The 21,662-nt window shown below is 36.8% G+C and overlaps 1 protein-coding gene across 2 annotated transcripts in view; it reads left to right on the forward strand.

Annotated features, from left to right (window-relative positions):
* Nucleotides 1-21,662, forward strand: part of UTRN (utrophin) — a 394,556-nt gene that overhangs the window by 271,383 nt on the left and 101,511 nt on the right. For both annotated transcript variants that reach the window (XM_050894491.1, XM_050894492.1), the window contains exon 54: nucleotides 19,733-19,862. In XM_050894491.1, the coding sequence (XP_050750448.1) occupies nucleotides 19,733-19,862 (130 nt within the window). The remainder of the gene's footprint in view (nucleotides 1-19,732; nucleotides 19,863-21,662) is intronic.

Here is a 21,662-nt window from a genome sequence, read left to right on the forward strand (position 1 = left end):
TGTTTATTTCATGGGTGCTGGGTGGTAACTCCACAAAGCTAGCACACCTGGTTAACAGATGGTAAAGCATTTTGTACATTTTGAGCAACAGTTATCAGTACTTTTACAGTTTCGCTGAGTTACCCTTGTTCCTGTTGGTTCTTGCAAGCCTCATCTCCACTTAAAGTCGCAGCATCCTCCTTTTTTACTGTGCATGTTCTGTGAGGAAGGGGTTTCTGTTGGTGGGGGCTTTCCCTACCCGAGGGTGGGTTTTCTGTTATGTTAATTAGGATAGTTCACTCACAGTTCAAGTAGCTCTTTGGTTGCCCGTGTGCTTGTCTTGGTATTTCTTTACCCAACTGACTTATGGGGTCATCTTGTTTCTCTAGTCAGGGTCGCACCTCATTAACTAAGTAGCATCCTTTGTTTCTCGCATATCTCCAACAAGATCACTTAGTTTTAACCAACAGTTTACTGAATTCAATTGAGCACAGTGTAATTTAGGTAGAAAGTATTTGTTTGTGTGAGGTGGCTGTTACTTCCTTGTTGGCTTTGGGGTTTTTTTGGTTTGTGTCTTGGTTTTGGGGTGGTTATTTAGGCACCTCTTTCTGGAAGGAGTGCAATGTTGTCCTCACAATCACCCATTTGTTACTAACAAGCTATTTTACATGCTTGGTTGCTCATCTCATAATTTACCCCTCTGTAATGCATCGGGACATTTTAAAAGCATCCTGTACAAAACCAAAGTTTTCTCGAAGGTCCTTTCTGTCTTGTTGTTTAATGATGATGTAACATTATGTCAGGGCTAGTAGTGAAGCAACTGTTTTCTAAAGTGATTACAAGCACTGTATATTAACTGGCTGTGAAGCTTTGTAGCCCGCTCTGCCAAATAGAGAATACAGGTGCAGTAACTTCTGTGACATGAGCAGCCTCTTCTGGTTCTGCAGTGAATGAAGATCAGCCTTAACTCTAGTTTTTGATTGTCAGGGACGCTGTACTATTACTGACGTGAGTGTGCTAATGATAGATGGCTGTTGTTTGAGTATTCCTATACCCTGTTTCTCTGCAGGACAGATTTCAGGGGCATATAGGAAGCTACATAGTTCTGCTGAACTTCTAGCCAATGCGGGCTGTTACTTAAATGAACAGGCATAGCCTGTAGTGAGAGAGAACATTTTCAAGGTCTTCTCAAAGAATTTAATAGCTGCTGATGCTAGTAATTTATTTATTTTACAGTATGATTTTAATCTTTTAGACCTTTCTTGTTGAATGAACGTGTAAATGGAGACAAAAAAAATATTTATGCCAATGTTTGATGGTATAACACAATAAACCAATGATATTTCCCATTTAGTTTCATAACATTCTAGTTGGCAATTTTGTTTTTGCGAACAAGTATTTATAAGCTTTAGAGAGAGTAGTAAACTAAAGCCATTAATAGTTAAGTAAATGTTCTGATATATTTATTTTCACTTTTATTTGAAGTTGGAGTGAGTTTTATACATTTCTTCTATATTACTAAGTATTTTTAGTTGAAAAGTCCTAATACAGGTACTACAATAGATAAAAAAAAAAAAAAAACCCACAGAAGACTTCCTCTCCCTTGAAGCAGCTGGTTTGCAACTTACATGCTTGAAGAATTTCTAAAATCTAAACTAAAATCTCTTGATTAATGAAAGGACTATGCTTATGATTTTATAAACAGTCATTAAAAAATGCATACTGTCATAAATGTGTGATTCACTTGGGTGTAAATTAAAATTTTCAGTACCAACAGAGACTTCAGTGATTGAATCAAATCATTACTTTTAATGGTATATTTTTCATTAAGTCAGTGAAACAGGTCAGCAAGAATTTAGGATTAGCAGTAATAGAAGGCAGAATAGTAAATGAGATAGTTTTAAAGAAATTACTGGAACAAATACATAATTTTTCTGTTAAATATTACTTCAGATCATCTTCTAAAAATTTTCTCTTTTTTCCCCCTTGCTCTAGGTTTTATACAGTCTATATTCATTCACCTTGGAATCAGCCTGATATGTCTTTTTTTTTTTTCTTTTTCTTTTCTCCCCCCCCCGCCCCCAGTAATAGCAATTTGTACATTTTCTCTTTTGAGGTTCCATCTCCTTTTTGAGTGATGAACCTGCCTTAGAGGAGATAGGCTAGAAGTTTTTGTAAGCATTCACTACCTTAAAGGGATCAGATTCAAGCCAGGGAAGAAAGCCTCCCACTGAACAAAATGCCAAAAATATAACATTTTGATGCTCTGAAAGAAAAAAGGGAAGACTGATGTGAAAATATTTTTTATTATCAAATAAATGCAAGGGAGGGGGAGGGTGTAATTTTTAGATAATTATCGATGGTGTCTGACAGTTGTGCCCTGTGCATTCTCTATGCATGATTTTCCATCTAGAGTTTTGAAGCAGAGAGACACTGTGCAATGCTTCATGCTGCCATCAGTGCTGTGGTTAGCGTATACCATCACGCTGGGTACGGACACTTTCAGGAGCCTCAGTGCCTGATATACAAACAAGTCTCCAGGCTCTGACTGAAAAGTAGACTCCGATTAACCTTTTTTTCCCCTGCTGCAGTAGTGACTCAGAACCCTCTAAACTCGGAGCAAAAATTATTACTGAACAGTTGTAACCTAAATATTGTATCTGAGAAGTAGTATTTTCTAAGTTTATTAGACTTTTTGTAGAGCTAGGTGCTTAGTAATCCTGGCAGCTTTTTAGTGTGAATAAAAATGAATGAGAACTTGGGATGATATTTAGTTCTTTTAATGGTGAGGATTTAGAAGGTTTCTAGGCTTGAGTCATTAAAACAGGCAGTGCTTAGCTTTCTTCTATAGAGGGTTATAGATCTGTTGATTTATTTTCAACAGCACTTTTAACATATGTAGAAATCTACATATTTTTCTAATTAAATACACAGAGAAGAGAGATGTATATTCATCATAAGGATTGGAGAGTTCTATTTCAATATTTTAAAATTTAAGTCTGTTATGCTTTTGACAGAGAATTTAGCTCCAAACTGCTAATGATTTCAAGGTTGAGACAAAAAATGTAGCTGACAGAAGTATTGTTTGGTTACTTGTCAAAAGTGCCTGGAGCTACTTTACTCCTGTGAAGTTGACAGAAAATACTGTTTTAAATTTGGTGTTTTCTTTGACATTGTAAAGCCTTGTGATGCTCTTTTGAGCTGTTGGAAGAAAAAAAGCTAAAGGAGGATACTCTGAGTGCTATGTAGGTAGCTAGAGGGGAAATTGCAAAAGCATATGGGATTTATTTTTCTTTTTTTTCCAGAGTCTTACTTGAGTGGCACAAACTGGAATGTGTTGAAACTGTGCACTCGTTGTTTGTAAATATAAGGCTGTATTTACAAATTATAACAAAGTCTGGAATTAATAAAAGCGAGGGAAGAGGGAGAAAAACAAAAAACTAAGAATAGTTGCATATAGGGATAAAATCCCTTATATGAACCTCTGCTCTCAGAATAATGAATATGCTCATAATATCCTTTCTAAGTGAGCTTAAACTGGTGTTTGGGTCCAGGCTGGTTTAGTTGAACGATGTGCTTTTTCTTCTACTGGAATTCTAGATGGGAAAATACATAATCAGTTTCTTTGTGTATCTTGGCATGTTTTCCAAGAGTTGAATTCCTGGTGTCTCTCAGAGGTTTGACAGCTGTCTGTTAGCACTGCTTAATCTGCACTTAAGAAACTTCAGGTGTAGCTTCTCCCCCAGGCAGACACCTGAGTACTTTTCTTCACCTGTGGCTAACAGGCATCATGCCCTTGCCCTCCTCTTTGTGTGAGGGACTTGCCCACATCTGCCAGCTGCTTCTGTTCCTGGCACCGGTCTTGTGGGTTGAGTTGAAAGCTGTAAATGTTGGATTTGGCACGTGAGGCCTTGGGGGACTTCTAGAAGTCATACAGAGCTGTACACAGCCTTATACAGTAGTTTCATGAAAAGCATGATCAATGTCTGCACATTCTGCTTTGCTTCTGTGGCTGCTCCCAGAGCCACAGAGTAGCCGTGCCATCGGCTGGGTACATGCACGCCAACCCCACGCAGCAGGCTTCTTCCCCAGGGAAGAAGTAGGAGGCGTAGGAAGCACTGAAAATCTGACAGACTTCCAGTGGCAAGGCAAATCTGTAAAGCTTCGTGCTGCTGAGGTTTTAAAAAGTTGAGAGGTCCTGAATCCAGACTGAAGAGGGAACAGCATCTTACTGGCAGAAGTATTTTCGCTTGCTGAAGAGTGTTTAAAAAGTCTGTCTTTATTAGTTCTCCATTCTCTGTGAGTTCCTGATCAAACTATTTCCATTTTTCACTTCATACATAACGGATAGGGCATGTCTATCCAGCAGTGCAGGACAGATACCTGTGCTAGTAACAAATGAGTTTTTCAGTAAGAGAAATTAGCTAGCTGACAGCAGTTGTGCTCTTGCAGCATACACAAACTTGGGCACTTTCACACTGCATTACTTTGTTCTGTTTAGATATTCTCTGTTTAGTTCATTTTTTTGGATATGAAGAGGAGGATGACTCCCGTACAGAATTTGAAATCCAGTGCTCCCATGTCTGAGTTAGGTACAGTCCCAGTTGTGGAAAGCTGGGAGTGAGGCACTTGAAGGTACTTGAGCTCAGGTTCAGACAAGTACTGGGATTTTTTCCTTCCCTAACTCAGAAACTTCCTTCATGGCACTGGTGCTTCATCATTCCTTATTTTAGTGCCACATTCCTAGATGTAGCATAATGTTTTTGTTATATTTCCTGAACTCAAAAAGGAGTGTTTTAGAATAAGCATGTCTTTAATGCTTACGAGGTAGACAGTAAATAGATGAGTCTACAAAATTGAAAAGCTACAATGATTTTCACCCATTCTGTCTAATGGATGTGTTGTTTGGGTTGTTCTCTGCATAACAAGGAAGTAAAGGAAATACAGAACAAACCTTTCTATTTGTTGCATTTGACTGACTATTCAAAGTATGAAGGACATTGAGGGGGGAAGAGTACACAAGCTTATGATCAGGCTGCCAGTGTCACTGCAGCAAAGCTATTATAATACCTTGACTTTCTGATTAACTCGATTTGCATCCTTAATATTATGTGTACTTTAGATGAAATTATTACTTTGGTAGTGACAAGATGATCAATGTTGGACATACACAAATATAAGCTAGATGAATGGATGCTTGTAGAGTTATGCATGCCTAATTTATATCCAGTCCATACCTAATTTATATACAGCCCTGTGTCAAAGGGCTACACTGAGAAATTGAGCTAAAAGATAAACTACTATTCGCAATAATAAATACCCAAGCCGAACCCACACTGCTTATTAAAGAAAAGGCCTAAACTCTGCTACAGCTTTGCTTCTGTGAGCATTGGTAGAGGTGCCCAGTGATGTGCTATGATGGTTCTAGCCTTTCTTGGAGAAAGGAGCTTGGATGCAGTGGACAGACCTGAGCAGAGAGCAGGTGATGTGTACAGGCAGAGAGAAACATGCTGAGCAGTCTGAAGCTACAAGGCAGTCATGCTTGGTTGAAATTACTCATTTGCAATAGGTCAGCCTCATTTGGGATGATTTTCTGATGATCTTGTACTCTTCTGTATGAGCATGCAGATAATGCCTTCTGACATTTCTGGCTGCTAAGAGATTCTTAGTCCAGTGAGCATAGTTGCTTAGCTGCAGTTACTCAAACCTTTTTTTCACCCGTGTCTTCCTACTTATGCTTTTCGTGGTGGTGGTGCAGCAGCACTGGAAGAGGAGGAAGAAGTTATTTATCTTAACACTGGATCTAAAGTTGTGGAGTAAACTTACATGAAGGAATGGCTGGTAGTAAACACATCACAGTATATAAAACAAACAAACAAAACCCCATGGTATGTAAAAACAAAGGTACTTTTCTCACTGGAGAGAAAACAAAAGAACAAACGCAGGGCAGAGGTGAATCACATTGCTTAATGCTATCCTGGAAAATGTTTGGGTACTAAGATGATGTCTGTGGTCTAAGTATATATATAGCAAATAAACATGCTACCACATACATGTAGATGAATGTGAAGAGATTTCTAAGAAAGCAATGACTTCTTTACTGAGTTAGAGGCACTGCAGCTAGAGCACTCCATTACTAAATACAATATAAATTAACTAAATAAGTGCAATTCCTTTACTGTTTTTAAAATCTGTATTTATGGTGTACACTTTTTATTAAGGGTTTCTGGGGTAAGGGACCAGTGTATAGGTATCTTGCTGCACTGCGTTTGCGTGTGTTCACTTTTTTTTTAATGGCTTTAAGTTGATATTTACTTTTCTGGGAAAGATGTTATAGATCTGTCAGGATATTCTTTGTTACTCCTAATGGCATCCGGTCACTAAAACCAATTCTAGTTTTTGGTTTTAAGACATTAAGACCAACTGTATTGGGTCTCAGTGTTATTTTTTTATACCTTCAGCATTTTACTTCTTGCTTCTGTTTCTCTCCATACCTTTACTAGGTAACTTTGCCATGGCATACAGCTTGTTTCTAAGTATTGAGGACTAAAAATAACAATTTCATTGTATGCATTTTTTTGCTTCTTAATGAGAAATTGTTTATGGTTTCAAATTCTCAGTTTCTAAAGAAAAAGAAATCCTGTTTAATAGATGCTGGTTTTACTACATGTAAAATATTCCAATTCTTTGCCTGAAGAGCTTAAAAAAAAAAAAAAAAAAGCTTTTCGTATTGGAGAAACAAAAGAAAAAAAGCAGAGAAAGGAAATGAAGTGAGTGAACATAAGTAATAAGTCTTGTGTTCTGTCTGATGTGTCCGCCTTCTGTGGGAAAGTATTTGTGGAGCTGAGTTAACTTTAATATGCCTTACTTCATGGAAGCATGCTTTTAAGTACTAGTGTCTTTCACTAATTGACCCCAAATTAGTGTCAGTTATGTTAAATGACTTCTTTCTCATAAACGGAAAACCACTTTGTAGTCCTCCAAAAAAAATGACTAATGACAACATTTGCAATAAGGTTCAGCAGGGCCTTCCCCCCACCCCCAAATTAACAATTAATCATTCTTATAGAATTATTTTTAATCAAGGAATATGGTTTATGTAAACAGCTATTATAAGAACTTACAATAGGGAAAAACAAGGCAAAGATTTGTCTTTAGTGTCCATGGATATTTTGAAGAACTTTCCCTGGATTATTTGAATTTCACTTTTTTTCTACTGAAAAAAAAACCAGATTAAGTTAAAATCAAATAACAAACTCAGTTGGATAGTAGGAGGGCACAACCCTGTAATTGGATGATTTAACACAATTTGCAAAACAATGACAATTTTCAAGCAGGTTTACCCAGTGTTTTTTATTAATATATGTATGCTGAATGCCCAGCAATGTTTTAATCCTAGTTTCTTATTGGTAGGGTTGACTGAAAACAGCCATATTTTTTTGCTTATCTGCTTAGTTTAATTTACAGGTTCAGCTGGGTTTTCTGTTGTTTTTATGAGACATTGTTAGATCTCCTATTTGAAATGGAAAGACCTAGCAAGGCTGTTGTGTTGGACAAGTTTAGTCTGCGGAGGCAGAAGTGGAACTAATAAAGCGATACAGACTATTGCATGTTGTGACAAGGTTGGATGTTCCCTGTTTGACAAGGGGCTAAAACTCCCAGCTGAAGTTCTGTTTGTTATTTGTTTTCGGTGTGATTCATGATGAGCGAAAGTCCTCTGCTACTTAAACACACACTGCCCCCCTCCCAACCCACCAACACCCTCCACCCCAACCCCACCACAACTGTGTTGTGATACCTGCTGCATTGCTGCTGTGCCATAGAATGTGACATATTACAGTCGGGGCTTGCTTTTTTCTTTGCCTTTTTTCTTTTTTTTTTTTTTTTTTTTAATGCCATTGCCTTGTACGGACATGGCACAGGTGTCAAGTTCTGCTTTTTCATGTTCCTGTAACTTCTGATGGCAGCGAAAACCAGCTGAAGGAGGTGACTAACCAGAGGGAAACAGTCTTGTTGCCCTTAAGGTATTCCTTCCTCATGTCTCTCACAAATACACCTGGAGAATTGTCTGGAGTAGAATATTTCCCATCTCAAACACTGCTTATTTTTTGCAATGGTGGTTTTACAGTAATTTTTCCCTACTGAGCAGATGTTGGAAATACTAGCACATGATCCAGAGACAGGAAATTTTGGAGAAGTGACCAAAACCAGAGATCCAGTATAATCTGTCATATCACAGTAACCAACTATGTGGTGTAAGCTTTACAAAGACTCTTGTCAGTTTGGATAGTTTTGAAAATGGGAAGCTGTAGTGGAAGAGTGGAGAGCAAAAAGAGACAAGGAGGGGAGAGGTAGACCTTGGTGATGTAAGATAACCAAGAGAGAAATGGTTAGGGAATTAGGGAGGGGGGAGCATGTAATACAAACCATGAGATAGATCATGGTGCAAGCATAATAAGGAATTGTAGTTTGACAGGGGAGGACTTTCCTGATAATTTTGAGTCATTTTTTCCCTACTTTGTGCATCACTTGGTTAACATGACTTTTGCAGCTGGTCCTGGTGACACAGGACCTTTGTTCTGAGCCAGTCTGCTGCCTGTCCGTGACTCTCTGGTACTCTGCTGCATAGGGAGAATCCATCAGTAGAGGACAGATTGTTGACTGTTTAGTGATTATTCAGTTGTCTGTCTAGACCATTTGCTTCTGAAGAGAAACCAAAGTGACTGTTTCTAAGAAAGAGGAGTAATTAGCTTTGACAGGATTTCTGCTTCTGAAAGGATTTCCAGCAGCAGTCCTCTGTCATATATGCATACATGCATACATACACAACCAAACCCAAAAAACAGAACAGGAACACTAGAGGTAGTCTCAAATCGCAGCTAGTCTCTAGCATTTTGCTGCTTTAGCATTCAGCTGGGCTCTGGTGCCTGTGCTTCCTCCTGCAGAGGGAAATATTCCTCCCCTTACACAACTGTCAAACAGGAGATGCTCCTCTGAGACTTTTTGCACAGATCTCACTTTTCTGATTATTTATAATTCATAGGTGATGTCATGTAGTAAAACCCATTTTTTTGATGATAGCAATTCATCAGCGAGGACCCTGATGTACACTTGCACTAAGGAGGCTGATGTTACAGGAAACCTCTCTCATGTGCGATGTGGGCATGCTCACAAAGTGCATCCTATCTTTATATATTGAATGAATATTCATAGTACTGCATACTGTAAAGTTGCTCTTGAGTGTCTGGAGTTTGAACTGCAATTACTAAAAATCTTTCTCAAGACCTCTGCAGTAGTATGGTAGGTAGGTACCATTTAATAGTAAAGTACCTTACGAGACCAAACATGTTAGACTTGTCCCATTGATGTTTGTTTGAAGAAATGCAGAAGAAATTTTAATCACCTAAAATGAGCAAAAGGTGACCTGAGTTTAACTACTCTTAACAACAACAACAACAACGTAGCACCCAATTTGTTAATGGTATTATCATCTCAGTTTGAAGCAAGAATCTTATGGCCTGTTAATGCCGACAGTTCATCAGTGCTCAGTAATAATACAGGCTAAACAAATCCAAGCCTGTCTGTTGCTGGCAAGCAAAGAAAGAGGAATTTCTCTCTCTTATGTTGAAGAGGTAGATTGTTACCATTGCATGGTGCAGGGAAACAGTGCAAGACACTGCAGATACATGTGGTTACTAGTGCTGATAGAATATTTGAGTGATCTTGCTAAATTAAGTAATAAGCCATTTAATATGCAGCAGATGTTTTGTGTGTCTTGTGTCAGGCTGGATGCATTGCGTGTTTAGGATGCATTAAAAAAATAATGCTTTTTTTTTGTCCTTTTTCCCTCCCTCACCTTTCCATGTGAGTATTTTCTGATATAAAAAGCAGAATTTATACCAGTTGCTACCCATAAAGAAGAGACGTGAATTTGACACTCTGACACTGTTTCCACCATAACCTCATTTGTTGGGGTTTATGTAACTGAATAGTAAGACTTGTCCAAAGCTATACTGTTATATGCTATGCACTGCACAGTTTCACAGCTTGAAGCTAATTAGAGTTAGCATTGAGGACACAAATTTCCCTTGCTTCTTCAAAGGAGGTAAAACTTTGATGAAGACTGTGGAAGAAATGTAACTTCTGTAGATAGCGCTACAAAACAGTTTCATCTGAAATGGAAGGATCCTTATTTTGATGATATATTGCCTTGTCTTGAAGGTTGATTTTTAGAGAGTATAGTCTCTTTAAATGCCTTTGAAATAGACTCACTGCAATGCTTTATTTGGCATTGTACAGTGATGTTTTCCTGTGGGGTTGTTTGGGGTTTTTTTGGCAGACAATTTAAAATGGCATTGCATCTTTGCCGATTTCTTAGTGTCAGTCCCCTTTGTCTGGACACCAGTTCTTGTACATGTTAGAATAAAGGTTCTGGTTTGTCCCTTAGTTTCATACAAGCTGTTGTCCTGTTTCTGACAGGAGCCAGTAGCAGAGGCTGGGGGGACAGGCAAAAGAAAATGGAGCAAGTAGAGAGGGTTACTTCTCTTCCCACCTTCTGTCAATCAGAGATGTACATGAATGCCTGTGATACAGGGGTTTTTTAAGTGTAGTCCAGAGTTTCTAGATCACACACTAATGTTAGAAGTCTAATAGTTATTAGAAGGTTGAGCTTTTTAAAGCCTTTGTATCTCATGTCAGATTTTTAAATCACTTTTGCCATCTAGTCACTTGTGAAGGAGAAGCCCTTATGAAAGTAGACTCTATGTCCTGCTCAAGTGATTAAGACAGGAGAGGTGGTATAAATCGATTTTGCTCTAGGTCTGGTTCTGTCCTTTCAGCCAACTGTAAAAATATATGAATTACAAAATAATTGTGAAGTGATTGGTACATCACAACCTGTCATCTTTCTAGACAATGACAAAGCAATACCTGAATGCCTGAAAGGAATGACTGGAAACACATTATTTTTTAAACGGTTCATTTTCAAGTTGTTGGGTTCTTATGGGAGTATATCTCATCAGTAGCATTTCTAAAACCAGTAATGAAGTCAAGAATAAAATGGGAAGTTTCAAATTGCTGTTCAGTTTTCCTTATCTATGGGTTGGTGCTTAGGTGTGCCTTTCCTGAAGTAAGGAGCACATCAGTACTACATAACCTGATCGTTCATCAGTGATGCAGAGCACTTGCTGCCTGTCCAGCCTTAAATGTGTTTGCAGAGTGGTAACTGTAAGACTCAAGTGGTTTAATTGACTGTATTACTGTTTTATAATTCATTGGGGCACAGTAAACTATTTTACAGCTGTATGTATGTGTGTTAGTGTCTTACCAAAAAAAACCCAAAAATATTTCTGTGGACTGCATAGGTGATATGTAGATGGCATTTTCTTCTCCAGTTTGTTTTGAACCTCGGCCTAGTGTTCAAGGGTATTTCACTCTGAAGTGCTGTTATTTAGATCTGATCTAAAATGGAGCGTTTGATCATCTGTAATTGTTAAACACAAGCATGTGTGTTAACATCACAGCTTACCGGATACTCCTTTTAGTATGAACTGTGTAATCTTCTTCAGGAAAAATCCAAACCAGAAGTTGCATGTTCATTTCTCTTTGCCCTGCAAACCTAGTCATGACTTTCCTCAGAGTAAGTTTTAAGAAAAAAGGAAAAAAAAAAAAAAAAAAAAAGTCCAGTCTTTCAAGGTTGTTGATACAGGATGGTTGTCATGTTTCCATAGTAAAGGTTGGTGGGATTAATTTCCCTTCACCAAAAGCATATTGTAGTCCTTTGATGTAAAACTGAATGTGTATTTACAAGCAGTTTGGCATTTGAAAATTGGTTCCACCGCTAGCAGGATGATTACTGCTGTTCTGTAAAAGTAAATACTTTTTTCCATCACCCAAAAGTGGAAAGAAAGCTTCAAGAGCTTCCCTCTGTCTCTCTGTCAGACTCTGCACTCTGACTCAGGCATTTTTGCTGTCTCTGGGGTGCAACCTGTATGAATTCTTATGTTAAATCCTGATTAGGTATGTTAAACAGATATTTTTTCCTAAAAGCACTGTTAAAAACATTACTTTTTTTGCTGTGCATAGCAATGTAAAACAAGCCTGTTTCAATCTACTTCTTTTGTGTAGTTTTATTCAAGCCATCAAATTTAATGATTCTTATGCCCTTTTTTAGTTGTCATATTACAACAGCTTTAGACCAAAATATGCTCAGTTAGCTTAGTAACTGGCTGGATGAGCAAAAGAAGCGTTGTATTCTAGCAGGTTTTGTTCTATTTTGTTTAGATGATACTTTTTTTTTTTCTTCACCATTAAGAAACTAGAGCACACAAAACCAAAAGAAAACCAGATTGCTGTCCCTTGAACAGTCCTGGTCAATATTGTCATTGATAAGAGAGAAAGCTTAGCCATAGAAAGGAGACCCATCTCTTGGTACAGTGAAATGCGAAGTAAGAGTTGAATATTCAAAAAATGGCTTTCTTGAAGAAGGGGAAAAGACCCAACAAAGCAAGTTCAGTGGATATGTGCTAAGTGTGTAGCAAACCCATCACAACAGGGTTCCACTAACCTTTTTGGAGAAATCCAGAGTGGCTATAATTCTGAGGATTTCAGTAGTTCATTCAGTGGGGAATTTGTGTTAACACAGAGATCTCTGTCTTTTCAGATTACTTTTGTGTAAAGAACAATAATCATATATTTTTAGAAAAACTATTTTGAAGATGTCTTTGGCAACAGCTCAGGGATGCAAAGTGTGTTCTTTTTCCCAACATAGTTAGTTTCAAGTCGTATTTGAAAAAAAAAATAGCTGTAAGCATTCCATGCTTTCCAGTGCCTAAGACTATGCTCTGTCAAGCCCTCCAAACTTCTCAGGGCAACCAAGGCTTGGTTATCATTGACCTAGAAACACAAATAACAAAGTCTCATTTCAGTGGGCTAGAAAATACAAAATCCAGTTATATAAGATTATTGGCGCTGGAAGACATATTAATGATCATCATTATGCCTCATTTTTGTAACCTTTGCTCAATTAAGCAGTGTCTCCCTTCATCCCTGGTTGGATTTAGATCCTGTAGCATCTCTAGGGAATGCAGGACTTGCAGCAGTTTTTCCTTCAGAAAAGATTAGAGGCGTACGTTCTTGGCAAATCATTAGCTGTGTGAAAAACAATTTTTATTTTAATTTTTAAGAAAAAGTGTAGCCTTGTACTCTTTAATTCAAGAATAGCTTTTTAGTGTCTTTTTTGATGCAATCTGTATGAAAATTAAGCTTACCTCTGCTATTACAATGTAGTATTGGATTCTTTTCTAGTGCACAAAGGAGTCCTTTCAAAGTCTCTGCAAGGTTATTGTGAGTGAAAACTTTCCAAACAGGCTTCAAAATGTCTTTTTCTGATTTTAAAATGCTGTTAGAGGAAAATGAAGGAAATAGCCTTACCGTTTTTGAACTACTTTAACAAGTTCAGAAAGAAGTCAGTTACCCTTTCTTAATTAAGGCGTCACCACATAAATACATAGATGCAGTTTGAGATTGTCAGTTTATTAGTTTTAAAATGTTAGTAACAGCTTCATATTTCATGTCTGCAAGTCTGAACATAGATGATAAAGCATACTTTCCATCCTCTATCTCTTTTACCGTACTACAGTGAAGCACTTTGAGAATTAGTTATAGATGCTTATTTCATGTAATGCATTATCTATTCATGCATATACAGAGGTTGGTGATATTTTCGGTGAATAGCCGTGACCACGTGCACTCATCCGTAGACCAGAGTGGGAAGGGAAACTGTCAAGGGACAAATAGTCTCGGTGAAGAAATACCCCTATTTCTGGCCTGAAGCATCTGTTTTGATAAATCAAAGGGAAAGTCTTAAGCTAACATTTATTGGCCTCTGGTAAAGATCGCCGGTATGCATAGTCTAATTCCCCCTTTTGCCCACATCTATGCTCTTATACTCCCGTCAGTTTAGTTTCCCTGTGTGTGCAGGCAAAAAAGGAATTTGCTACGGATGTGACTTCCAGGTCTACTCTCATGTTGAACCCTAGTAGTTGCCACCCTATTTGGACACTCTGTATTGCCACTACAGCGATAGAGGCAGCAAGTGGTAAATGGTAAACTGAGAGACAATTTAGAAAAATGCAGCCTTTGCCACTCACTTGTCTTTGGTCCTTTTTGAGAAGTCTTTTGCAAGTGACATGGGATAAACCTCCAAAACTTAAAATTCTGGTTAGATTCTTCTGTTTTAAAAAAATGAATCTGAAATACTCAAGGAGGCAAACAGCTTCCTCTTCCCCCCCCCCCCCCCCCCCCCCCCCACTCTGATCTTTGCCTTCCTTTCCTTATTCTGGTATTGGTCACTGTTTGTCACTGATTATCAGAACATGTATGACTGGGTCTCATCTTTGAAGTGCCATGTGCTGCACGTGTGTCTATGTATCTCCAGGTATTAATGGTCGTATATTAGGCACCACTTTTCTCCTTCATTATTTCTCTTGCCACATAGGTTAAGTATGAAGTAATAAAAGGTAAATGCATGGTGAGATGCACCATCTCAAATTAAATATTGCTCTTTATTTGAATGTATTCTGTATCAGCTGGGGTAGATACAGTATAAAACTGACTTTCACATAGAGATGTGTCCAGAGACCAAAATACTTACTTTTGAAATTTTATGTGTACATGTTATATTAAATAGTGTCTGTCGTGAAGGAGCAGCTTTTAAACATGCTATGCTTATTTTCTTTCTAGTTGATTCTTTAATAATGCAGACAGGTGGCGGAGACTTGGTCACAACCTTGATCTCTGTGTGATCTTTATAAACAATTCCTCTTCCCATTCTTCAAGTTTTCTCAATCATCCTACTTATTCTCCACATCCTGTTATATGCCACAGATGATTTTTTCCATTTCATTTTAGTGTATAAAAGTAACAGGAGTTTTTCAAGCACCGGATGCAGAATAAAGATGACTAAGTAATTAAATGCTACAGGAGCTGCTGATTGGCACATAAAGCTACAACGTAATAAACTGATATGAGTTACAGTAAAGCGCGTCTTTACTTCCTTGAAAGAGTGCATAATGAGACCTGATTTAAATATGTTCTGTTTTTAAGAAACATCCCGTGTGTTTTCTTTGAAATTAGCTTTGCCTTCATCTGTTGGAACTATTAAGCCGATCTGCTCCTTGAATTATTCTATACAAGCCTGTACAATTCAAAAGAGCAAAAAAGAGGCTGTAAATCAACAGTGCGTAATTTTGGAAGCCCCCGTACTAGGCTCGAAAAATAATTTTAAGGTGCAATTGAAGGAAATAGGTGCTTACAGAATACACTAAACTGTGTAAAAATTAATGAATAGCAAAAGTTTTTATAGCTTTCTAATTTTTCAAGAGTGGTAAAGGCTTCAGCTACAAAGCATTCTCAATGGAAATTTGGAAGGCTTTGGTTTAGGCAAATTCCTTGTCTATAAATTCAGACAGTAAGTTAAAAAATGTTAGCTTGTAAGAAGAGTTAGTTTTTATATTAGAAATCATAAGCATCTCTAATGAAGAGAGAGCAAATGGGTTAGATTATCTTGGTATAACAGAATAAATGGTATATAATTTCCAAAGTTATAATGGGAAAAACATGTTTCGTAGTTACTGAAAGAGGAACAAATCAAAATGGAGAGTAAATCATTGGCTAATGGTTGTAAATTAGGGAGCTAACACTTTTGTTCTCTTTCCTGAGAGAAGGAATGTATTAGTGGGGTCCTGAGTTACTCTGCCATAGTCAAGTAACTTGAAGGATGTCCCTCACACCTGCAAAATGAATGCTGCGATGCTGTTCATAGTTGCTGCTTTGTGTGATGCTGCATAAAACATTTCAAGAGTGTGGTTTTGTGAGCCCCTGTCCATCTACCAGTGGAAGAATTCTTTCAGGTCTCAAAGGAGGTTTTTTTTAATTATTCTTGGCTAGTATTATTTAAGGTCAGCTCTGAAAACTGTTTGTGCTGACACTGCATCAGCACACCAGATTTTAGGTTTCCAGGGTTTTTTTCCCTTTTATAAGAATCAAGAATGTCTAAAATCAGTGTTGGTTTCTCCAGGAATCTTTAAAAATCCATGTCCTGGTTTACGTAGGAAATAAGAATGAATTTGCAAATGCAATAAAACTGTTGGAAGTGTAGACGTTGGATTTGGTAGTCTGTCATTTGTCAGATTACTGAGGGAAGTGAAGCTTGCATTTTAAACCATTACCTAAAGTATACAGTAATTGTACAATTTAGAATTGTAGTATGAAATATGGTGGTATGAATTACTGCCAAAGTTACATACAGCCCCTTTTTGTATGACCAATATAGCTGTAAAATATCATTGCACTTTTATAAATATAAAGGAGAATCATGGGGGGGAAAATAATTGTGCTGTCTGTGTGCTCAGTGTTCACATTTTCATTTTGCGTTCACATCTGCATACCCAACAAGACTCAAAAAATACTTGCATCTGTGTGTTTACCTTATTAGTGGACAGTTTCAGTGACAAGTTTCGAGGTGCCTCTCTTAAGTCTTTTGTCATACCTTCACTTATTATTTATTTAATCTATACCAAAACTCTAGTATTAATTTTCTCCTAATTTTCTCCCTGAAAAGTATAGCTAGCTACAGGGAAAGAATTCTTCCTCTACCAAAACCTGTGCTACACTCAAAGCTGTATGAATGCTCTAACCATTTTAGTCCTTAATAACAAACAAGGGGGAATGAAGTGATGCAGCAGTCTACTTCTCTACTGAAAGAGATGCATCCATTCTGAGTAGCCATTGGGGAGGTATCTTTTGCAAAACTAAATAAAACACCAAAATATATGATTGCATTTATTATTATATAAAAATCTTTAATACAATAATAAAATTCAGTATTGCAGCTTTTATGTTCCTTGCTGTGCTTTTTATGACTTACTTTTGCTCCGTAGTGTTCTTGTAGGAGTGATTTTTTCCAGTGAAATCTTTCTTCAGTCCACTCAAGACAGATGATATTTGAGCTCGAGATTAGATTTATAAGTGGGTTTATTTTTTGTTCTGTTGCAGAGAGGTTTGCCTGGAAGGACAAGAGGGTATTATTGATATATTTGGTTATTCTCACATCATGTACTCTTATTGCTGTTCTTGTTTACTGGCAGAAAGAGAGAGACAGGGAGATATATTGAGTATTGCTGAGAAACAAGGATTAAAGTTATGCAAGTCTGAGTGGCTGTTCAAAAATTATTTTTGCATCTGTGGCATAGGAAAAAAATGTACAAACCATAATGTAAGAAGTCTGTGGTGTGCTCAAGATGCTCTTCTTTACTACTAAATTATTTCAATATTATTATTTCATGTGCAAGGTTTCTTTCATGCTAAAAGATTTCTTTGTCAAGATATATTAATAAGGAATACTGTGGATGACTTAGAGTTGATGAGCTTTATGTGCCAAAGCCTTAAAATCTTTGTGTTGTCAACCTCAATATGAACAGCTTCAGTGGCAGGGATGGTGGAGGGGGACAGAGAATTAAATCCAAGGTCTCTTAGGTCTAACTTGATTGAAGTTTTATTGAGGGTGATCAGGAGAAATTGATGAACACAATATGTGAAGGTAAACAGGAGAGACACAGCAGAAAAGATCCATCTCTAGATTATTTCTAACTGCTGAAATTTCTTAGTAGGCTCAAAATCTGTCATAGCCTCCTTTTTCTTGTATGCTTTGGAAATATTTGGGAAATTGCATGGAGGGGAAAAAAAGTAATTCTAGAAAGATTTCCTACTTCACACTGAAGTAAAGTAATCATCCCCCTGTTTCTGATAAAATCATTGAAATTAAAAGTTAAGATTGTATTTTGATGATGCATCCACATAGGCTCTACTAACCAAAAGCTTTTTAAATGGATAATTTTTGAGCTTTAATTGCACAGTCATGATAATGGCTTCCTGTCTTCCTTCTTTCCTGAAACAACTTCCTCCACAGAGAATGTTTTCATGATTCCTAAAATATGGATGATTTTGAAGAGTCTTGTTCTAATGTGTGTTATGTGAAATTAAAATATTGATACATACTGTGCTGATTTGAAGGGATTCTTCAGAAATGTTGCTTTTACAATACTTCAGTTGCTGTAAAAAAATATTTTTTTTTCTTTTTTTTTTTTTTTTTTACAAAGTAGGGCTTGGTTTTTAAATTACAATTTTTGTTTCTTATTAAACATAGTATATACTGAATCCTACAAAGAATAGGGCTTGTTCTTCTTGTTGTTATTATTGCTATACAAAAGCATGTAGAGATAACACTGTTCTGAAGAGTTTTTTGCATAAAGACAATAGTTAACAGTTACTGAAGATAGGACTGTATAATGCAAGTTCCTAAATGTAATGGAGGTTAGCATATTTTAAGTGATTAGTTTTTGTTGAGTTTTGGTTTTTTTATTTAATTTGGAGCAGAAGTAGAGTGAGAAGGAATGGAAAGATTTGGGAAGATGAGGAGGATAAAAGAATAAAGTGGGGGAGAAGGGGGGAAAAATAACATCTTGCCTCTTGCTAAGCTACAGTCAAGAGGTAGGTGGTTTTTTGTGTTTGTGGCATCAAGACACTTACTGGTGAGAAGGATAAGGTAACATTTCTGAGACTTTCATGGTAACTGTTTTTCACTATTTTCTGTAGTGGAAAGCACTTGTTTTGTTATGTAATGTTGTGAACACTGACTAACTGCTTTTCTTGAGCTGGAATGGGGCCTGAGCAGCTTGTGTCAGCAAAATAAACCTTGATTTTATAATTAGAGCTAAAAAGTATGTTGGAAAAATTAAGCATAGCATTTTAATAATGTTTAAAGTATCTTCTTTTGTGTTTCTATTGGTAGAAAGTAATAAAAATAAAACATAAAAAACAGTTTCCTTCTAGGTGGGACAGATTTATACTTAAAAAATTGAATGGAAGAAAATGCTTTATAAGAAACATTACAGCTGACTACTTATGAATGCTTTTTTTTTTTTGAAAAGGTGGTTACACTTAACCCTTTAAAAAGTCATAATTGCTGGAGAAAAAAATATCCTGAAATTCATTTTCACTAGCATGAAAATATCTTAAAGAAAAATTGATTCCCCCCCCCGGTATATAAGGCTCAATTGTTTCTGCATAATAAGGCTTGAAATATTTTTGGCTAATTTGCAGGATGTTTTTTCAGAATGTATTCTCATCATAAAAGTTCTGGTTACATATCTTCTAAGTTTTAAAAATATTAATAAATAGGAGACACAAATAAGAGGTAGCATTTTCTAAGGAATGTAAAGTACTTTTGCAGTTCTTTTTAGCAGTTTTGAAATTATCCTCTGAAGTTTCAGTAGGTGCAATTTTCTGTTAATCCAGCTACCAAAAAATAACAAATAGTCTGTTGTAGTAATGTACTATATATTAGCAGTCCTGTTAATAGCAATAAACCCTTTAATTTTACTTTTTTGTTTTAGAAGTTCAGTGTACTAGTTTCAGTTTCTGTTAGGTGAGTGTTTTTAAAACCTACCATCATCTTTCTTGTGTTCAATTCTTCAAGTCAATTCTGTAAAAATTACCCTTCTAGCCTTAATTAACTTCTTGCCATTTCTGTTTTGTAAAATTTACATTTTATCTTGCAGTCTGAATGACATGCTGGCTATTACTCACTCACTAGACAGGACTGGTCAGAGAGGTGAAAACGGGGAAAATGGTATAGTATCTGTTGTTCACAAGATCAAGTTACAAATGGCATTCTTCTTTCCCTTCCCAAAAGGCACTGAGGCGTGAACTGAAGGATAAAGAGCAAACCATTCTCAATGCTGTGGACCAGGCACGAGTTTTCCTTGCTGACCAACCAATTGAGGGGCCTGAGGAACCAAGAAGGAGCTTGCATTCAAAAACAGGTCAGAAAATACTCTCTTCCAGGAATGGTCAAAAGGAAAAAAAAAAAAGGACTTAGATGTCTCTAGTACATATTTTATATCCCAGTTACTGGGACTAGTATGTACTAGAGACATCTAAGTCCTTTTTCTTTCCTTTTGACCTAATTTATATCCCAAGTACTGGGATTTCAGAATTTTCCAAACCACATCTTGATTGCTTTTATTTTAATGATTTAGCCTCAAAGTACTACTACTCTGCTTTGTAAGTACTCACGTTTTAATGGAAGAAGTAGAAAAATCTGTATTTCCTTTTCCAATTTTTGATTCAAAACACTGACACCATCAGTTCTGTTCTTTTCTTTTTTCTTAACACGATAACATATGCAGCTATGAATAGTAGTTCAAGGATGCACATTCAAGTGTATGTAGGTTGTTATTGCAAAGTTTTACTCCACAAATAGAAATAAATTTATTCGGTGGTGTATCTCATTAGAAGTAAAAGGAATCAGCTTTAGGAAGGTAGTCATTACAGAATCTTAAAGATCTGAATGTTAGATGAATTATTACGAAGGAATAAACCACAGCTATCATAGAAATGATATTTGCATAGTATTCATTGAGATGGAGGTGGTAATTTCCTCCTCACCTCACCCCCCATAACAGCAAAATACATAAATATACCAAATACCTGTGTAAGTAAGTCCTAGAATTATGTTTCTGATATAAGCTAGAACATTATAAAATCGTACTTTTGATTACGTAAGAATTGTTCTTGGAAAAGGTAGTAATCTGCTTTTACAGAAATATCAGTTGCTGTAAGATATGAATAATTTACTGTTCTGTATAATTTACAAAATAACAGTATAGCTGCTTGTATTGGGAGTTAGTTTTTTCTTCCCATACATCTTCCTATACATCTCCATAGTGAACTTTTAAAGTTTGTTCAATGGAAACAACTAATCTTTCCTGCATCCATACTTTGTGTTATTTCTGTGCAAATTTTTATGCTGTTTTGTATTCCCTAATTCAACTTTGTGATAAAGTTTGAATAGCTGGTGATTAAAGCCAATGAACCGTTTTTCCCTGTGATCAGTTCTGGTACCTTAGCTGCTGTGATGTATCTTGCTACTTCCTTTTTGAACTCCTAACTCCTGAAAACATTCTGTTTGTCTTTACTCTCAGACTTATTTGATATATTACATCTCTAATGTTTCAGTCGGTCTAAATCGCAAGCAACCTTGCAGTTGAAAAATAAGGAATGCTCACTTTATATTTGCTCATTCTTTCACGCGAGAGTTTGAAGTTACAGATTCTCCTCTCAAAAACCATAGAACCACCCAAAACAAATTATGCCAATGCATAAAATGTTCATTTTCTAGCACGGGTTGATATCATTGATCTAGTCAGTGTTGACTGAAAGTGCAAGAGCAAACTTCAGATGATGAGCTGCATCATAAATTCTTGTTATGCAATCTATTGTTGTTGTTATTATTATTGTTATTACTATATTGTGCTATACAGATGGGAGTGATAACAGAATAGCAGGGAATTTGATGACCATGGTAAACTGCATAATGATAATGGCCAGGCAGATGGTCTGCAAGTGATGTATGAGTGTCCCTTGTCTAGTCATCGTATTTGAAAACTGATCAAATATGCCTACACTGGGAAGCTTCATAGATGTGCATTGAACTTATTTTCCTTCTTCACGCTCAGTAGTTCCATATACTTCCTTTTTTTGAGCACGTGGTGGGTTAGTCTTGGCTACCAGCCAAATGCCCACCCATCCGCTCACTGACTTCCTTCACCTCAGTGGGATGG

Source organism: Gymnogyps californianus, chromosome 3 (genome assembly GCF_018139145.2).
Source record: "Gymnogyps californianus isolate 813 chromosome 3, ASM1813914v2, whole genome shotgun sequence".
NCBI classification, from domain to species: Eukaryota; Metazoa; Chordata; class Aves; order Accipitriformes; family Cathartidae; genus Gymnogyps; species Gymnogyps californianus.